At 38.6% G+C, this 21,141-nt stretch overlaps 1 protein-coding gene and 1 non-coding gene across 4 annotated transcripts in view; both read left to right on the top strand.

The window, feature by feature from the left end:
• Positions 1-7,740, top strand: part of LOC5579891 (putative elongator complex protein 1) — a 35,294-nt gene extending 27,554 nt beyond the window's left edge. For 2 of the 3 annotated variants that reach the window (XM_021851986.1, XM_021851984.1), the window contains 3 exons: positions 3,450-6,446; positions 7,153-7,523; positions 7,588-7,740. In XM_021851986.1, coding sequence (XP_021707678.1) covers positions 3,469-6,446; positions 7,153-7,523; positions 7,588-7,652 — 3,414 coding nt within the window. In that variant the 5' untranslated portion in view covers positions 3,450-3,468 and the 3' untranslated portion in view covers positions 7,653-7,740. Of the gene's footprint in view, positions 1-214; positions 735-3,449; positions 6,447-7,152; positions 7,524-7,587 lie in introns of those variants that run through there. The other variant, XM_001657819.2, reaches the window with a different exon arrangement.
• Positions 7,741-8,331: 591 nt separating this feature from the next.
• On the top strand, positions 8,332-8,415 carry Trnal-uaa. Its single transcript has one exon. It is a non-coding gene; the product is annotated as a tRNA-Leu (tRNA).
• Positions 8,416-21,141: the final 12,726 nt, after the last annotated feature.

The raw sequence follows: 21,141 nt of genomic DNA on the forward strand, positions 1-21,141 counted from the left end.
CTACGCTAGAAATGCACACAGTCATCATCCATCATCATCGCGAAAACTGACGCCGATGATTGAAAAATCCCAGGTCTCCTGTCATTTCACCAGGCTTCGTAAAATGGCTTATTATTGATCGAATAATGGACGTAATTATTGAACGTTCCAATCTGGGAAATGTGGAGAGTTGATTGTGTTTTTGGTAACCCTATTTCTCGTTATGACATCTTTGTTTGCATCAAAACACAACGTGCGCTTCAAAACCAAAACAACGTGTGTCGCGGCGGTACAATTTTCAGAATTTTGATACGTTTTTATCGAATTTACGGAATTTACGCGTTTTTCAACCCTTAAAATCACAAAAGTATTTCCAAGATGAAAAACCTCTACCGAATCGCTCTTCAGAGCGCCCGTTTCGATGGAATTCCGTCGTCTCCGGACCGGCAAAATCTGATGGTGGTAGATTCCAACAACAGCAATTTGGTGTACATAGTTGTGGGTTCCGTTTTGTACCGGTTGGACCGAACGAATCCCCACTGCGTGCAGGAGTTGGTATCCCTCCCGGGAACGGTGGTGGGTGTGGAACATCTGGCGCTAAACGACGAAATTTGTTTGGCCACTGAAGCGGGAGAAGTGCTGGTGGTTAATTTGGGACGGATTGGGGAGGAACCCGAAGTGGTAACGTTCTGCGGCGGAGGCATGATGGCCATGGGATGGAGTCCAGATCAGGAGGTGGTGGTGTTTGTCGATTGGTAAGATAGGTAGGGGGACATTCCCAAGTACCGGATAACTATTCGTGGATATGCAATCTTTACTTTCCCATTTCTACTAATACAGGGTTGGTAGCGAGTCACTTTATGATGACTTGGATAATATTCCTGGTCACTAAAAAGTCACTATTTTCGTAATCAGATGATTACCGAAATAGATCAACTTAATGGACGCAGTGGATCGAACCCAAAAAAAAAAAAAAAAAACGACTGAAATCTGATGATAACACAGCGTAACAAAAATGGCAAGTTTGCGTGTCTCAAGGATCAAATTATGTGTTTCTAGTAGTTTTGGGGTTGCTGGATCTGATGCCATTCTCAGAAATGTTCCAGCACGTCATAATTTTTAGCTACAGGTCGCCAAAGTTGTATAAAACACTGGTTTCAATGATGTTTACATACAATTTAAAGTATAATTTATCAAACTTTTTGGTCATCTTATCCACTAAGCATGGAAAATAGGACCTGAACTTTCAATTTTATCTATAATTTGGTTGAAATTGCACGATTAAATTTATATTAAACCGATTTTTTCAACATGCTTGCTGTCTTCATACAAAATGCTTCGTTTCTCTTGTATGGGAAAATACAATACATTTTTGAACCATGAAAAAAAGTATTAGAAAATTTATTGACAGGTATTGTTATACCCATAAAGTCTAAATTTTGTTGCAAATTAGGCAACTAAATTGCCTTACAAGCTGGTAAACTTACATGCAAGTTGGCTAAAATAGTCAATTTTTGCATTTTCAAAAGCCAAAAACTAGACGTGCTTTGATATTTCTGAAAACGGCAATGGATGCAACAATCCTTAATTGAGTGAATAGCGGTATTTTGGTGCTTGAGACAAAAACGTGTTCCGCAGTGTAATTCAACGATAATCTGGATCAGCCTTTTAAACTAGGGTAAACCTGGAGAGTGAGGGAATTTAATTTCGGACCTGTGAAAGTCAGGGAATGTCAAGGAATTTCACTTGAGGTCAGGGAAAAATATTCATACTACCCATGTAACAAAATAGCACTTTAACCCTCTAATACCCAACCCCGCCTTTAGACGGGGTACACTTTGAAATTTTGTGTAATTTTTCTTAGCTTGGAAATAAGAATGATTTTATTTTTGGCTTAAACCTTGGCTCAGATTACACATGTTCCAGAAAAAAATGAAAATTTAATATTTTCAAAAGTATTGTGAAAACTTATTTTTTTATTTTTGCCAACAATCAGTAAACAGAAGAGGCTTTAAGAAAAAATAAAAAAGGATAAGGATGTTCAAAAATAAAAAAAATTAAAAATCAAAAACCAAAATTCACAAATTGGCGAATAAAAATTAATCATTGCCCAAAACGTGTTTAGAAGGATTTTAGATAACGAAAAAAGATATATAAGGTGCTCCCTCATGGAAAACTGGTTTCATTTTACATCTTTATTCTCTATGCCAAATATCAGTTCATTTCATATTAATCTCGAGCATCGCAAGGATTTTTTCCAAAATTACAATAGACCAATGCACGAGTTTACTAATTTGACTTTTGAGCGTTGCCGAATTCCCTCGTTTCCAAGGTAACATAAATAACACGGCACCGCTAAAACGTCAAAGAATGAACGCGTGCATTGGTCCATTACGCAACATATTGAGAGAAAACTTGTGCAAAACTTACTTGCATGCAAGACAATTATAAAGTATGCTGTGATTTTCCTATATAATAATCAAGTAACGAAAATAAACAATCACACAACGATCCAGATGACAGAAAACATCAACAACAGATTGGATGCGTGTATTTAAAATGGAATTCGCCTAAACGAGAAGACTATTCTGATAGAGGACTGAGGATGGCAAGAGGAGAGTCCTGTGTGGAACATTTCGCATTATTAGGCAGTATCCTAAAATAGAGCAATCATAATTCATCATCAAAAGCACCTGAGAAATGTTATGTATACCAAGCGAGATTTTTCAGGCTTTTACAAAAAAAGAACAGTGTTAAAACAATTGTGAAATTATCATTTTCGTCATCAATCATTTGCTCCTATGGGACGGTCCATTAATTACGTAAGACAAATTTCGGGATTTTTCAACCCCCCCTCCTCCATGATAAGATTTTTAGTATGAAAATCCAAAATAAACTGTATGGCGCGTAAGAAATCTCAAACCCCCCTCCCCCCATAACCTCTTACGTAATTAATGGACAGCCCCTATTCTGAGGTCTTCATAGATTGATACGCAGGCAAAGAACACAAATAAAGTGCATCCATTATTTAGGAAAACGGCAGAGTTTTGGTTGAAAATTTTTAAATCAAATATACTTTTTTAATAACATCAAATTGTGAATAAATGATTAAATAGGTTTTTACGAATAATTATTTCAAAGTTTTATTAAGCTAACGATTGCAACACTAGAGATTCATATCAGTAAGAGTATTTTAGGGTTTATTCACACATTTCAAAACTCCGGAAGTGATCATTGCTAGCACCCGACCACTTATTCGTAACGCTTTTTGCATGCATATTTTAACATTTCTGTATTAGCTGTAACATCATGATTTAACCTTTATGCGTTATGCAATTTGTGAAAGGGCCTTTGAAATCCGCTCAAACTAAACTATTCTTATGATTGTATTGAGTGATATCCGGTACTGGGGGATCCCCCCTATTGTTATTTTTTTCTTAATCTTATTGAACGCATTTATTTCGTTACAGCAATTTGAACGTTGTGGCGATGAACAGCGCATACGACCCAATCAACGAGGTGTCCCTGAAGGACGACACTTTCGGTGATCGAGAGTTCATGAGCGTTGGATGGGGTAAGAAGGAAACACAGTTCCACGGATCGGAGGGGAAGAGTGCAGCGCGGAAAAAGAAAGAAGAGACGGAAGTGGAGATCGATTTGAGCAAGATCGATCCCCAAGTGCAGATCAGTTGGAGAGCGGATGGGGAATACTTTGCGGTTGGTTTCTTAGGGCCGTTCGGAAGAGCATTTAAGGTGTTCAACAAGGAAGGTGCACTGCAGTTCACGTCGGAGAAATGTTACGGCCTGGAAGTGCCGATGGGGTGGAAGCCATCGGGTCTGTGGATCGCAGTTCCTCAGATATTGAAGGACAAATATGTCGTAGCGTTGTTTGAAAAGAATGGATTGAAGCACAGAGAAATAGATCTACCTTTTAGTCACGAGGATGAACTGGTCAAAGGGATCTACTGGAGTCATGATTCGGAAGTGCTGGTTATCAGAACTCAAAAACTTAGCAGGGGAAAGAACTGCTTGTACTTCTTGATAATTTGCAATTATCATTGGTATATCAAACAGTATCAAGAATTTGAACAGGATATAATCGGAATTCAGTGGGATTTAAAGTACTCCGAGAGAAGGACACTTCATGTTCTGCTAAAGGATGGTCATTATGAAGCATCTCGATGGGATTTCTCCGTGGATCATTCAACTGGATTAGAGCATACAGACGAATCACTTGTGGCAGTCATTGACAGAGCATCCGTTTTGCTCACAAATTTCCGAGGGGTCGTTATACCTCCGCCGATGTGTGGATTTTCCGTTAAAGTTGAAGACCTAATCAATTCGATAAGTTTCCTACGTAATCCCCAAGATCAAATGGATTCAAATTGCTTTCTGACAGTTGATTTTCATAATAAAGTTAGCTTCTTTAAACCTGACTTCACAGACACCGCAGTTCGACGGCTTACAGGCGTTCAATTGCTTGGAAAAGCCTTGGACATTGGCCCCGGCAACTATTCTCATTGGCTATGGTTGTCAAACGATACTCTGCTCGCCGTTGAAGGATCCAATACCTTGAAGGTCTTCAAAGTAGACGTTTGTAAAAGCGAATTCTGCGTTTTAGATTCCTTTTCAGTCGGTACCGAAATCGATCGAATTGGTTGCATAGAACCAATCAACGAATCGTCAGCCATGATTGAAACTTTCACTGGTCAATTGTTTAAATTGGAACTTCAACCTTCCATTTCGCTGTGTGAACATCTGCAGTTGCCCGAGTTCTGCGAACAGATGCGAATCGATCACTCAGATCCGACCAAATGCAAGATTTACTCATTAAGAAATCGTCAAAACCTTTACGCAGATGGTATAAAGATCGCCTCAGACGTCACCTCTATGTTCCTTACGGAACACTATCTCCTGTTCACGACGATCTCCGAACTGAAATTTGTAGACCTCAAGAAGAATGTGATCGTTGGTGATCGCCGCATCGAACGCGGTTCCAAGCTTGTGGTCGTAGTTCCCAAGTCGGCCAGAACCGTTTTCCAGCTTCCCCGAGGTAATCTGGAAGCAATTGCACCGAGAATCCTTTCTCTGTGCTTGGTGGCAGATCACCTGAACGCTTTGGAGTACCATGAAGCGTTCGATATACTTCGAAAAGAGCGAATCAATTTGAATCTGATCGTCGATCACAACCCTCATCTGTTCCTGTCGAATCTGGATCGGTTTCTGGAAGAAATTACCAACGTCAATTGGCTGAACTTGTTCATAAGCGATCTACAAAATCAGGACGTCTGTAGCGACATGTACGAGAGTAATTATCTAGGGCGTGAGGTTTCCGCGATCGATGGCTACCAGGTCGATTCCAAATCAGAGTTCCTTTGCGATCGATTGCTGCAGGCATTCAACTCGGCCAAAACCGGCATCAATTACATGCTTCCGAAGATTACGTGCTATGTGAAGAAGGGGATGTTGGAAAAAGCCCTGGAGGTCATCTGGGATCTTAAGAAAATGCCCTCTAAAGGCGACGATGCGGACGAAGCTCTCAAGTATCTGCTGTATTTGGTGAACGTGAACGATCTGTTCAATGTGGCCCTGGGGATGTACGATTTTGGATTGGTACTGTTTGTAGCCACCAAGTCTCAGAAGGATCCCAAAGAGTACCTTCCGTTTTTGAACGAGTTGAAACGATTGGATGAAGACTATCGTAAGTACAAAATCGATTGTCATTTGAAGCGTTTCGGAAAGGCGATCGAGAATATATCCCGGTATCAGGACGATGAAGGCAAATTTCAGGAGGCATTGCAGTTGACGATCACGCATGGATTGTACGGAAAAGCTATGATTGCGTACAAAGGTAACGATAAGTACTATCGGAAGATTTGCACCAGCTATGGAGATCACTTGAGGCAAGCTAACAAACAGGTGGAAGCAAGTTTGATCTACGAAAAGGCGGGAGAGTATCAGCTGGCCATAGCTGCGGCGAGGAACGCTGCAGACTGGGAGAGGTGTCTGAAGTTGGCTGCTATAGCTGGGTACGATCACGACGAAGTCCGTCGTTTGGTGCAGTCGTTGATACCAGCTCTCCAGGAAAGCGGAGAATATGTAGCGGCATCCCGCTTGGTTAAAGATTACCTGAAAGATCATAGAATCGCGGTGGAGATTCTGCTGAAGGACCATCTGTTCGACAAAGCTCTTCTGGAAGCCCACATTTCCGATCGCTCCCTGGTGGACGATCTTATTCGGCCAAATTTGAAGGGATATCTTCAAACCTTTTTGCACAAGCTAGCCAGTGAAAAGGAAGAATTTACGAAGCACAAAAATCGACTGCTGCTGGTAAGGGAAGAGAAAGCCAAAAAGAAGTTGGATCCGCAGCACGACGAAGATGACGACAATCTGGAGGATTGCGATTTGTACTCGGAAGTATCGACGGTGGCCTCTTCGAGGCACACAACCAGCTCCGGACGATCAGGGTGAGTAAACTTTATGTTTTCTATTCTCAGACATGGTAATAGATCTCTTTCAAATAACTAGGTATCTATTCCAATGCAAGTTTCTGAAAAAAATCTCTATTTTTGATGGAAGGTCTCTTTGTTTCCCAATTGGTATTTAACGTAAAGTGACCAGACATGTTTACAGCAATGTTGAGTGCGAGCAGAATGATGTTAGGATACCAATAATATTTTGCAATGATTATAAGAATAAGCACAAAGTTCTGTTATGATATTTACTGACTAGAATCCTGTGTAGATTTTGGTAATATCTTGATTAGAATCTTGTTGGTCAATGGAGGAAGCCAAGCAGTATGTGGATGTCAATTTTGAATCTCCATATAACAAAAAAAATCATTGTTAATATTTCAAGTCCAAATTCCATTAATATCTCTACAATCCGGAACGTTTTCCATGACGCTTGCTTCTGCGGGACAGGTTGCTAAAATTCGGTACTGTCCCGCACAATCCGGGACGCCTGGTCACTTTAATCTAACATCACCTTTTTGATTGCATACAGTGTTCAAATTTTGATCCCAATAAGCCGATCGAACCATATTAGGAGAGTGTATTTCCTATTTGATTCCTTTTCAGGCTCTTATTCCAGGCATATGGTCTCTCAAGTTCCTATTTATTAAACATGTTTTCGCTACCAGCCCTGTTTTCAAGCAATATTTTTGTCTTCTAGAAAATCGCATCGCTCCAGCAAGAATCGCCGAAAGCACGAACGCAAGCTGCTCAGCCTCAAGGAAGGAAACCCATATGAAGACATCGCTCTGGTTGACGCCCTCCACACTCTGGTTACCCGGCTCTGCTCCCCAGAAAGGCAGCGCCAGGTGCGAACCATCTGTAAGGCGGCCATCGAGATGGATTTCCTCCTGGAAGCTTCCCACATCCAGAAAGAGTACGGTGAGCTGTTCCACCTGATCAAGTTTTCGCTGGATGCCATCTGGATACCGGAAATGGTGGTGCCCGGTAGCGGGCAGGATGTCGAAACGACGGCTATGGCCACCGGTAATCTCGAGCAGGTGCAGAACGTGCAGCACTACGCCATGATTAGTGAGTCGAATAGATTACACGATTACTTGCTTAATCTTTTATTGATGAATGATTCTAATTGCAGAACCCCACCAGCGATACAAGCCGGATTTGCAGAGCGTGCCTTGGAAGTTCGAAGTGCTAGAGTGATCTGACGCTGTTTGAATAGTAATAATGAAACAATGTTATTGAACATATATCTAAGTTGTAAAATCATAATTATGTACTGGTACATATATATAATATTTTTTTATGTTGAAAATCTTAAAAAGAATATCATATTGCGTTGTCATATAAGCCTGAAATAGGATAAGCTATCAATCTGCAATATCTGCCTTTATTAAAAAAAAGTGCTAAATAATGGTTGAAAACCGAATACAAGATTAGGTATAGTTTTAATTCTTTCTTCTTCTTGGCATAATTTTCGCATTCGTATATCGTGTGGCACGTATGCTCATGGAAGTTAAGGCCCAAGTAAAATTGGAGCAAATGTCAAAAATGAAAAATCAGTTTTCTTTCGCCATTGTAATCTTCGAATAAAAAAAAACTAAACGCATTTTTTTCGATTTTACGATTTTAACGGCAAAAACTGCTTTCTCACTTTTAAAATTTACTACATACTTGGGCCTTAAGGATTTTCTCCTTTACGAAAAGACTCTGGTCCGATCGAGAATGGAACCCAAACAACTTCGTAGCCGCGAACTCTAACCACTTGGACGAGGAAGGCCTCTTAAATACTTACACCACTCCTAATAATAGTTGTTCACTTCACTTATCTTTCTTCACTTATCGTCTTGGCTTGAGGCTTTTTCAGCACACCTCTCCTCAAGTCAGAATGGCCGAGCGGTCTAAGGCGCCAGATTTAAGCTCTGGTTCCCGTCTGGGAGCGTGGGTTCGAACCCCACTTCTGACATTTTTTTTTTATTGTGTCGTATCTTCAATCTTCTTTTTGTCTGCATTATTTTATTTATAATCATTGTATTACTTTTAGAATCCGTATAAAAGAATCATCTTTTTTCATAAATTGGGTCGTCCATAAACTACGTGCCATTAGCGTAGTTAGGGTGAATCTGGCAAAATAAAGTAAGCTGGCAACATAGTTTAGTGATTTTGATCAGATTTTTAAATCATTAGATACGTCAAACAAAATTAAAAAATTTTAACCACCCTCCTGTTATGAGTGTGACGTAATTCAGAGATGTTCCTTCACTATTCGCTGCTCTCGGAAAAGAAAGTAAAATTGAGACTTAAGACATAAAATGTAATCATAGTAATTTTAGTATTGTTATAATAAATCGTCAAGCTGTCTAGTGGAATACACATCGACTTCTTTTTAAGGAGGATCGTAAAATAACTCGGTCGTAAAAAGCAATTTCAAAAACATTTTATTTTGATAAATTAAACGACTAGATGCCAAAATACCGTCAACGTACCAGTACCCGCTCATATTCCAGTAGGCCGCTCACGAGTTTAAAAAGTAAGGTAATTTGAGTAAATACATAAAATATTTACTTCGTTTAAACTTATCTCTTTTTAGTGTGAGCGGGCTACTGGAACATGAGCGGTTACTGTGCACCACTGATGGTAAAGGTCCAACATATTCGGCAAAGCTGAATCATGGTTTGAGAACTCTTCAAATTCTGGCTTTAGATGACAAAACTGCTCGGTTGCCATCAAAAGAGCCAATTATATGGGGTTGTTTACAGGTGTACATCGTTCGATAACTATTAATCGATAGTGTGGGAATAAAAAAGACTCAAAAATAATTGCTATTCATGGCATTAATCAAAAATGTACATCGTTCGGTTTTTGAAGATTATCAAAATCAATTGGAGCCGGCCTTCTGATATCTGATCATCAATAAGAATATCCTCTTAAAAATAATTTAAGCTTGTTGAAGCAACGATTTAAAAATATCATAAAAACAATTTATTCATATTATTATTGCTTAGAGCACAATAGAGAAAATAGCTTTATTTCGAAAGTGCTGACGAATTTCGTCCAGAATTTAACTGTTGATTTTAGAAAAAAAGTTCTTTGGACAAGTTTTTTTTTTATTACTTTATTATAGAGACTTTCAGAGTGGCCGTAGCTTCGACCGAAAAGATCGAGGTGGATTTGGGTAGCCCTCCGCATTTATTGATATTGGGTCCGAAAATGCCAAAGCCAACTTCGCTAGAAGTCTTTGAACCGTCAGTATAGAAGAGTTCATAGCCGTTCAGCTTTCTTTTGATAAGTTCATTGAAACGTGGAATCACAGTAGTGGGATTCAGGTTTTGCTTGGTTGGTGTATTGAGTGTCCAGTAGATCCTGGGTGGAGAGAAGTCCCACGCTTCATCTCCAACCCAGTGGACCGTGGACACTGGGGGGAGGATTTGGTGGGCGAATTGCTGAAGGAGTTTGTTTGCCTCTTTGAGGAGGAACACTCCCTCGTCATCCCCGCTTGTTTTCTCCAGGAAACTGACAGCTTTGGAGCATACGGATATCGCAAAAATGTATCGGAAGGGGGGAATTCCAGCTTCGACGCATGTGGATATTGCTGGTGTACAGGATAGGAGTCCAGACAAACTGCGGATGCACCGATTGTACGTCGGTGCAAGTTTGCTGATCACGTTTTCGGAGTTTCTACACAGCAGTTCGGCACCGTACAGTAGCCTGCTGCAGACAATTGCTTTGGTAACACGCAGACCCACGTCGCGGTTGTTTTTGGTGTGCTTGCTGGTGATAATTCGTAGCAGGTTTAGTCGACTTTCACATTGTTTTTTGATACGATCGCAGTGCGGTTGTCCGATCACGGACAGTAGTTGACGAGGGCAATCCTTTCGGTTGAAGGATCCCTGCTTCGGTGGCCAATTCCTTTTCGGAATGCCAGGGATGATCGGCCAATTCCTTCTCCTGAAGGAATGCCTGGGGTTTTGATAGCTCAGACTGTGAATATGATTTCGCAACAACAGTCCTGAAAAGGACTACTAGCTGGGCTGCTTCGGTGAGAGAAACGCTTTGGTATCGGTTTTCGAACTACGACGGTTTATTACGCGTGCCATACAACGGCTAAAGACTGAATACTGAATCTGTGCACGCAAGCTCCTTAGGGCGATGACATATTGCAGGAGTAGAGAAGGGATAAAAGGAGAGAAGAGAAAAGAGTCAAAGCTCTCTCAATGCAAACTATATGGAAAACGCGCTTACCTGGTATACTGAAGGCGAAGTGAAGAGGTTCAAAGAGATCTGTGGAAATCATTTGCTGCTTCGACGCGCAAGAACGCTAGTGAACGCTAGAGGAATATTATATGACTGCGCTCGTTCTTGGCGTAAATGGAGCACGGATCAGAACGTTTGCTAGTAAATTAAATCCACAAATAGGGAATTTTATAATTAAATGAATTAACTTTTGTAACTTATCATAATTACAACTGATTTATTGATAAACTGTTACCGTGATGAATCAAAATCCGGACAGGACCAATATCCGGACACTCTGGTGAAATTCAATCATTTCAATGTTAAATATCCTTCCTAGTGTGAGAATATTATTCCTACTATTAATGTTAACTATTGTTGACTATTGTAACATGAATCGACATCAAGTTAGTCTTGTAAATCATTAACAAAGACAAAAACAAAAGTCGCGTTTGCTTTCAAAATTAACGATAACCAAAAAAATTCTACTCAATGCGCCATCGCGTTTCGGCGATTCATCACGCGTTTGTTACGTGCTTATCATATGTGATTCATGTTCTGTAGTGATTTGTTTGTATTTTGTTCTCGGTAAAGTCAATAGTTTCGAAGAAATTGATGAAATGCATGTAATTCTGTGCTAGAAAAAGACTGTCCGGATACTTATATGTGTGGTTTCAAATCCTGTCACAGTGTGTTAGCATACAATTTTTCAAAGTTCAAAAAGAAATACAACATCATAATTGTTCGAAAACCTGGAAAACTCGTTGAATGTTGTACCGTTGTGATTTTAAATAGTATTAACTGAAAATGTTTGTAAATTATGTGTAATTATTGGGGAACGATGCACATATCACAAGTATCTTTTGAAGACTTCAAAACCTACGTTTTATGATGTTTCTGTATAATCCAACAGAGGAACAACATTATTTTTACAAATCCATGAATCTTTGTATCGTGATATCAAGATATGTTTAATGGTTTTTATTTTTTTGAAGAACAACTGCGATTTTTTGAATGTCCGGATTTTGATTCATGTGTCCGGATTTATGGACACGACATGATGCAGAATTAACTAAATTTTCATTAAATTCATTGTAAATTTGGTGAAAATTATCAAGTTCTAACCTAAAAGCTATCATCCCAAAGTAATACATAATAAAATAACGATTAACCAATCGTATGTAAGCATTTGAATATGTGTATCATCTTAGGTGTCCGGGTTTTGATGCATCACAGTAATCAGTATTTTTGTTTTCTATATTATTTTACTGCTCTCTCCAGTTGATAACTACTTCAGAACATCTTTTATCATTGAATGTGGTGGAAGAATCCCAACTTGGTATTGTTGGTGAAAATGAAAAAACTGTTTTCGATCGAAATGGCATTTGAATATAAACAAGAACAGGGGTTAATAATATTTTGCTTGTTCAGCACTAATCTCTCTTTTAAATATCTATAATTTTCAACATTTTTATTACAATCATGAATAATTATAATTCGTCAATCATATATTCCTTATTTCTATTTGTCTTGTTTCCTGTATACATTTTCCTCGTAAATCGAGATAAAAAGATGTCGAAGAATATGATCAGTTGATCATGTAAGTTCAGGCTTTGATTTAAACTTTCATCAGTTTGAATATTCACTCTTGTATAATTTTCAGAGTACTCTTGGCTTTATGTGACTCCATTTTGCTGATTTGAAGAGCAGATTGTTCACTGTTAGATGATTTGACAGCAAATAAACAGAAATACAGAATGATAATACTGACATCTAAATTAGAAAAAAAAAATCAGATGGATTTTCCATCGAAAATTGAAATTCAAGGTAAAAGCAATATTCTTCGTCCCAACCTCACCTATCTAAAATAATCTATCCAGCCCAATGTGAAACAAAACCAAAACAACGCCATTATGGGTTCCGGGCAATTCGATCGGATAAACCTTAAGTAACTGTTTGTAAAACGCCTCTAAAAACAGGAACTCTTCCTAGAGTTCTTGATTACGATTCAATATCAAGCCCCAGTTCAATAAAATTTTGTGAAATATTGTGTGCAACACTATCATCCAAAGAATTGCTGTTCCATTACTCGATATTTCCATGAGTCGATGGTCCCTTCAATATCGACTCATGGAGGTTTCACTGTATCTAGATATTTTGTGCAACACTATGGCTTACGTAAAACAAACTTGCTCCTTGTGGATCACTTGTCAATGCGGTATATAAAAAATCGACAAGGCATGTTTGATATAATCTCAAACTATATTACTTAGTACAGACAGAAAGCGAGGATGTGAAAGAGGAGCGTACGCGTTGAAGGTCTCTCCATACATGTTGTATGAAAATCGCGCTTACCTGGCATACTGAAGCGATGCGAAGAGGGATGGAAAGTGTGGTCAAGCGTGAAAGCAGTTCGTGTGGTGCTTCGACGCGCGAAAACGCTTGAAGATAATTTGAACTATTATTGGCAGCACTAATATTGCGCGTGAATTTCGAACTGATGAAAACAGTTGGGAGTAAACTAAATTAACAAACACAAAAGAAAAGTTCTTTTTTATATTTGAAAAAAAAAATGTGTGCTTTGTACCACTGAACTGATCTTATACATTAAATTCCCCAAAGCAACATTATCACTCGGCCATTCCGTAGAAAAAAAAGGAAAACCACAATGTTCCATGACTTATAAATAAGAGAGTCGATTTGTTATCAATCATTAAAACCATAGCTTTTACTTCAATAAAACGGGAAATTGCTCTCAAATTTGATCGATTATTACCCGTTCGGAAAATCAATATTTACTTAAAAATTAACTGCAATTGGAACCATTCGTGATCTTGTTTATAATATCGATGATTCAAGTTTAGAAAAGATTCCCATAAACCATTTAAAGTACTCGTAGAAAAGGTATGCAATTTTTTTTTTTCATTTTTTTTAATTTCTTTATTAGTATCATTTCAAACATTACATTCATTTCTTCTGTGTGTTCTGTGTTATTAGACAACACTATCATCCTAATTCGGTAAAACAAATTTAAGATTTTATTAACAATATATTACATTTCATTTGCTGTAGCAGTTCAGATTTTTTACAGGTGAGTTGATTTCACCTGCTTATAAGAGAAAAAACACGTTTTCAATTTACTTAACTTAACTTAACCTAAAAATACAACGCATTAATCGTGGCAATAGAAGATTGTAACGATTTTGCCTGAAATTATCAATTATTTTATTTGACATTTGTTCCAATATTTCAACATTGGATATTTTATGTAACACATTAGTACTATACAAGGGAGTAAGCTTCAGAATCATTTTCAAAATTTTATTTGAATTCTCTGAAGAGCTTTTTTCCTGTTTACAATCACAACAGCTAGTCCATATTGGTACAGCATACAACATGGCTGGCCTGAAAATTTGTATGCATATCAAAAGCTTGTTCTTAAGACAAAGTTTTGATTTTCTATTAATAATGGGATAGAGACATTTTACATATTTGTTACATTTGACTTGAATGACCTCAATGTGATTTTTGAAAGTTAAATTCTTATCTTGCATGAGCCCTAGATACTTACCTTCATCTGACCAATTTATTGGAACCCCTCTCATCGTGACAACATGTCTACTTAAAGGTTTCAAATAAAGAGCTTTTGGTTTAAGTGGGAATATTATTAGTTGAGTTTTGGAAGCAGAAGGAGAAATCTTCCATTTTTGCAAGTATGAAGAAAAAATATCCAAACTTTTTTGCAATCGACTACAGGTGACACGCAGGCTTCGTTTTTTGGAGGAGAGGCCTATGTCATCCGCAAACAAAGATTTTTGACATCCCTGACTCTGGTAAGTCAGATGTAAAAATATTGTATAATATTGGTCCCAAAATGCTGCCTTGGGGAACACCAGCTCTTACAGGAAGTCTTTCAGACCTGAAGTTCTGATAATTAACTTTAAATGTACGGTTTGACAGATAACTTTGAATTATTCTAACAATGTATGTTGGAAAATTGAAGTTTTTTAATTTTACGATCAAGCCTTCAGTGCCAAACACTGTCGAATGCTTTTTCTGTATCTAGATAAGCAAGACCAGTAGAATAGCCTTCAGATTTGTTGGAACGAATCAAATTTGTTGCACGTAAAAGTTGATGAGTGGTCGAATGTCCATGGCGGAATCCGAACAAAAAATGAATGTTCGTTGATGTGGGCCATCATTCTGTTCAAAATGACTTTTTCAAAAAGTTTACTGATGGAGGAAAGCAAACTGATTGGACGATAGCTAGAAGCTTCTGCAGGATTTGTGTCTGGTTTCAAAATTGGTACAACCCTAGCATTTTTTCATTTGTCAGGAAAATATGCTAATTGAAAACATTTGTTAAAAATATCAACTAAGAATGATAAGCTACTTTCGGGAAGTTTCTTGATGAGGATGTAAAAAATTCCATCATCGCCAGGAGCTTTCATATTATTGAATTTTTTAATAATAGTTCTCATTTCTTCCAAATCAGTATCCCAGGAATTTCCGAAAACGTTCTCTTGATTGAGAATATTTTCGAAGTCCTGAGTAACTTGATTTTCTATTGGACTAGTAAGTCCTTAATTAAAATTGTGCGCGCTTTCAAACTGCATAGCAGTTTTCTTCTTCCAATGCCGGTATTGGCTTCTGAGGTTTTTTTTTAATTTTAGAAAATTTCCAAAAATGCTTAGAGCCAAGGTACACTTGAGAAATTTTATTTTCAAAATTTTTGTTTCCTAATTGAGAAAAACGTTTCTAAATTTCTTATTTATTCTGTTATATTTTTCTCCAATTTTTATGTTGTTCCGCCCACGCAGTTACGGATCACCCACAGTGACGGATCACTTTGGCGTTCAACATCGAATAACTTGCCCAAAACATAAACGTTTACGTAAAACATATTTTTCCCATGTTATACTATTTGTCTTCTACCATTTGTAATGTTCAACCGCTAAATAACGGTGTATTTGACAAATGTTTAGTTGGTAGCACACAGCTATCATTATATGGTCGTTTTCTGTATGAAGTTTTTTTTTTTTTTTTTTTAATTTCTTTATTAGTATCATTCCAAACATTACATTCATTTCTTATATCTAGGTGTTCTGTGTTATTAGACAACACCATCATCCTAATTTGGTAAAACAAATTTAAGATTTAATTAACATTTTGTTAACAACATATTACATTTCATTTGCCGTAGCAGTTCAGTTTTTTTACAGGTGAGTTGATTTCACCTGCTTATAAGAGAAAAAAAAAAACGTTTTTAACATACTTAACCTAACTTAACCTAAACATATAACGCATTAATCGTGGCAATAGAAGATTGTAACGATTTTTGCCTGAAATTATTAATGATTGTATTTGACATTTGTTCCAATGTTTCAACATTGGATATTCTATGTAACTCATTGGTACTATACCAGGGAGGAAGCCTTAGAATCATTTTCAAAATTTTATTTTGAATTCTCTGCAGAGCTTTCTTCCTGGTATTACAACAGCTAGTCCATATTGGTACAGCATACAACATGGCTGGCCTGAAAATTTGTTTGAATATCAACAGCTTGTTCTTAAGACAAAGTTTTGATTTTCTATTAATAAGGGGATAGAGACATTTTACATATTTATTACATTTGGCTTGAATGCCCTCAATGTGATTTTTGAAAGTTAAATTCTTATCTAGCATGAGCCCTAGATACTTAACTTCATCTGACCAATTTATTGGAACCCCTCTCATCGTGACAACATGTCTACTCGAAGGTTTCAAATAAAGAGCTTTTGGTTTATGTGGGAATATTATTGGTTGAGTTTTGGAAGCATTAGGAGAAATCTTCCATTTTTGTAAGTATGAAGAAAAAATATCCAAACTTTTTTGCAATCGACTACAGATGACACGCAGGCTTCGTCCTTTGGCGGAGAGGCCTGTGTCATCCGCAAACAAAGATTTTTGACATCCCTGAGGTAGCTCAGGTAAGTCAGATGTGAAAATATTGTATAATATTGGTCCCAAAATGCTGCCTTGCACTAGCTCTTACAGGAAGTCTTTCAGATCTGGAGTTCTGATAATTAACCTGAAGTGTACGATTTGACAGATAACTGTGAATTATTCTAACAATGTATGTTGGAAAATTAAAGTTTTTTAATTTTACAATCAAACCTTCATGCCAAACACTGTCGAATGCTTTTTCTATGTCTAGAAGAGCAAGACCAGTAGAATAGCCTTCAGATTTGTTGGAACGGATCAAATTTGTTACACGTAAAAGTTGATGAGTGGTCGAATGTCCATGGCGGAATCCGAACTGTTCATTGGCAAAAATTGAATTTTCGTTGATGTGGGCCATCATTCTGTTCAAAATAACCTTTTCAAAAAGTTTACTGATGGAGGAAAGCAAACTGATTGGACGATAGCTAGATGCTTCTGCAGGATTTTTGTCTGGTTTTAAAATTGGAACAAACTTAGCATTTTTCCATTTGTCAGGAAAATATGCTAATTGAAAACATTTGTTAAATATATCAACTAAAAATGATAAGCTACTTTCTGGAAGTTTCTTGATGAGGATGTAGAAAATTTCATCATCGCCAGGAGCTTTCATGTTTTTGATTTTTTTAATAATAGTTCCCACTTCTTCCAAATCAGTCTCCCAGGCATTTTCGAAAACGTTCTCTTGATTGAGAATATTTTCGAACTCCTGAGTAACTTCATTTTCAATTGGACTAGTAAGTCCTAAATTAAAATTGTGCGCACTTTCAAATTGCATAGCAAGTTTTTGAGCTCTTTCACAATTAGTTAGTAATAATTTGTTTTCCTCTTTCAATGCCGGTATTGGCTTCTGAGGTTTTTTCAAGATTTTCGATAATTTCCAAAAGGGCTTAGAGCCAGGGTCCAATTGAGAAATTTTATTTTCAAAATTTTTGTTTCTTAATTGAGCAAAACGTTTCTTGATTTCTTTCTGCAAATCCTGCCATATAATTTTCATAGCAGGATCGCGAGTGCGTTGAAATTGCCTTCTCCTCACGTTTTTAAGACGGATCAAGAGTTTAAGATCATCGTCTATAATCACGGATTCAAATTTTACTTCACATTTTGGAATTGCAATGCTCCGGGCTTCAACAATGGAATTTGTTAAAGTTTCAAGAGCATTGTCAATATCCAGTTTAGTTTCTAAAGAAATGTTAACATCAATATTGGAGTCAACATACGTTTCGTATATATTCCAGTCGGCTTGTAAATAATTGAAAGTGGAGCTGATAGGATTGAGAATCGCTTCTTGGGATATTTGAAATGTAACAGGGACATGATCAGAATCAAAATCAGCATGAGTAATCAGTTGGCTACAAAGATGACTAGAGGCGATTAAGACCAAATCAATCGTAGATGGATTTATTTTCTGTAAGAAGTGCCGTCAGCATTCATAAGCTCCCACAGGTGGTAAAATTCAAATGTTATAGCATAAAACATGCTCGTTCGTTTCGATTCAGTATGAATTCATCATTGGAAAACATTTTTCTTGATTGTTGATTCTAAATACCAAATATTAGCACTTCTAACTAGTGATCCATAATATGGACCAGGAAATGATTGTTTACTACGGTTATGGATCACATCCAAAGAATGTAGATTTCTTCGCACGCCATCGAGAAGCAGTCTTCCTGCTTGATGAGAAATGATTTTAACAAACTTGATACATTCTACAGAGTCGCCTTTACAGGCCTCTGTTGATGCGAATGGGACATGGGAAAGGAGAAGAAACCGAATAGAGCAGCCGTGCGCGCTCTCTCTCCGGTCGCAGGCAGCATGCTGTTGCCGAAGCACAAAATCAATGAAAACACGGAGCGCATTGAAACTCTTTCGAAACCTCTTCCAATATGCCATACCATTTTTACCTCTTCTCTTCTCTTTTCGCCAACACTTCACTTCACTTCTCTTCTCTTTCGGTATGCCATCAGCCTTAAGTAGGATGCAGGTAGAAGGACTCATTGCATGCACAGTGAAATGGCTTCGGTGGGAAATTTCCACTGTCTTATGTACTGGATGCTGCAATCGGTGGTCCGGGTGGTGTGATGATGGAGAGCTCAAGTTTGTCGATAGGGTTGCGTGAAGTAGTGTGTGTGTGTGTGTGTGTGTGAGGTTCAGGTAGAAAAGGGTGTTTGTTAGTGGTGGTAGCCGAAATACTCGCGGCGACTCGAGGTTAGTTATGTGGTTACTTTACATAAATGGGAATAGGGGGGAATGGATTACATAGACAGGATCAACAACAAGATGGTGAAAACGATGACTGAACTGATCAGGGTTGAAATGTTGCACACTGTTCGCGTTGTGCGTGAACAGCGGTTGAAAACTCAGATGCCGGTCTAAGTATAATCCCCATAATCCCAGGACGCGGATCGCCTTCCTGAGAATATATGGGAGAAACGGCTTTTGGATGGTGATAGGTCGAAGCCTATGGACCTTTGCACGAGTTCACTAATTTGACGTTTGAGCGGTGCCATATTCACCAGTTACCATGGTCACGTAGATAACACGGCACCGCTCAAACGTCAACGAGTGAACTCGTGCATTGGTCCATAGATAGTGCCCAATCATGTACTGCTTTGATTGCGTTTTGGAGTTTCCTGCGGATCAAAGTTGGTTTGTGTCCTGCAACGAGGATAACAATGTCATCCGCAAACACAAATATAAAAACGCCTTTTGGTAACGTTTCAAAAACTCCGTTCATGGCGATAAGGAAGAGGGTTACCGCCAACACGGAGCCTTGAGGTACGCCGGTTTCTTCCGGAAAAGAGTTCGATTTCGTGTTTCCGATGCATACTTGAAAGGTTCTGTTCGTCAGAAAATTACGGATGAAAGCAAAAGTGTTGCCACTGATTCCCCAGCTGGCCAGTGTTCTAAGCACTCCTGGAGTCCAAGTACGATTGTACGCCTTTGAAAGGTCCAGTGTGGCCAAGTCCACGTGGAGGCCTTTTTCGAGGGCGTCGTCTAGAACTTGGCCGAGTGTTGCGAAGAACGTGTCTGTGCCACATCCTTGGCGAAATGCGTGTTGTCGATGGTCGAGGAGATCGTTGTCACGGAGGAATTGTGTTAGTCTTCGATTGACCATTCGTTCCATGACCTTACCACAGCAGCTGGTTAAGGAGATGGGGCGGTATCCGCTCGGTTCAGTACGATTCGAGTCATTTTTGGGAATAGGAATGGATAGGCTATGTCGCCATTGATCGGGAAAAGTTCTATCTTCCCAAATTCTATTGTAATTTTTAAGTAAAACTCTTTTTCCGATGGGTGGAAGGTGGCGAAGGAGAGGGTAGCCGATGTCATCTGGCCCAGCTGATTTTCCTTTACCGTTACCTAATGCAAAGGACAATTCAGCAGAAGAAAAGGGTTTGTCTAATCGATCACCTGGGCGGCTACGCGGGATTGAGATGGATTCAACGGTAGTCGAAAAATCGTCAAGCTGAGTAAAATCAGGGTTATAACCGCTCCGAGAGCTCAATTTAGCAAAGAAACCACCAAGAATGTTCGCAATTTCTTTGGGGTCCCTGGAGATGCCGTTACTGGTTTTAATGGCAATACCGTTGATGCCGCGTTTCCCTTGCAACGCGTTTATGCTTTTCCACAGTTCGGAAGATGAGCTGTCACTGCTTATACCGTTCAGGAATTCGTCCCATGATTTGCGCTTTGCAGCACGAACTATGTCCCGGCATGCGTTGCGTTTTGAACAGTAGTCCGCAGCTATTTTTTCTGCGTTAGGGTGGTCTTTCGGAATCCGTTTCATTTTTCTTAGGGCTTTCCTCCTCAATTTAATAGCGGTCTTGGTTTCAGGTGACCACCATCTTAGCGCCCGACGGCCAGCGTTTGGGCTTGTTTTCGGAGGCTGCTGTACCCGAGTAGCACACAAGTTATAATTGAGGCAGAATAACTCTTATATGACCAGATCTGGTCAACTATGTTTATAACATGTGTGCTACTAGGGTAAGGATTGAGCTACCCAACTAACATTTAGTGCAAATGTAAACATTCTCTAGGCCTTCTTTATACGGCTTTATGCTGAGTAAACGCGCTGTACATACGAACGAAAGCTTCTATGCGATCCTTTTACCAACAAATCTGACGAATCTACTCAGCTACTTTTAACCTGTGTTGGCAGCTCTTATTCATATCGAGCATTGCTTTATCTCGATAGTTATACGACAAGTAGCTGTGTAACATCTTCGGAAGGCGCTTTCTCAACCATTTTGCAACTGCTGAATAATTATTATACAGCTTCGCTGTATTATCGATTAAATATTATTTTCAAGCTGTTTCACAGCTTCCGGAATTCATATCATAAGTATCTGAATTTATTGTTCTCAACGTAACCTGCCACCGCTTGGAATCGAACTCACAATCTCTGCATCCACAAGTCTCGACGCTGTCCTTGTTGCCACCACAGTCTTTATCGAAAGGTAAAGAAAACACACCGTT

This window comes from Aedes aegypti, chromosome 3, assembly GCF_002204515.2.
Source record: "Aedes aegypti strain LVP_AGWG chromosome 3, AaegL5.0 Primary Assembly, whole genome shotgun sequence".
NCBI classification, from domain to species: domain Eukaryota; kingdom Metazoa; phylum Arthropoda; class Insecta; order Diptera; family Culicidae; genus Aedes; species Aedes aegypti.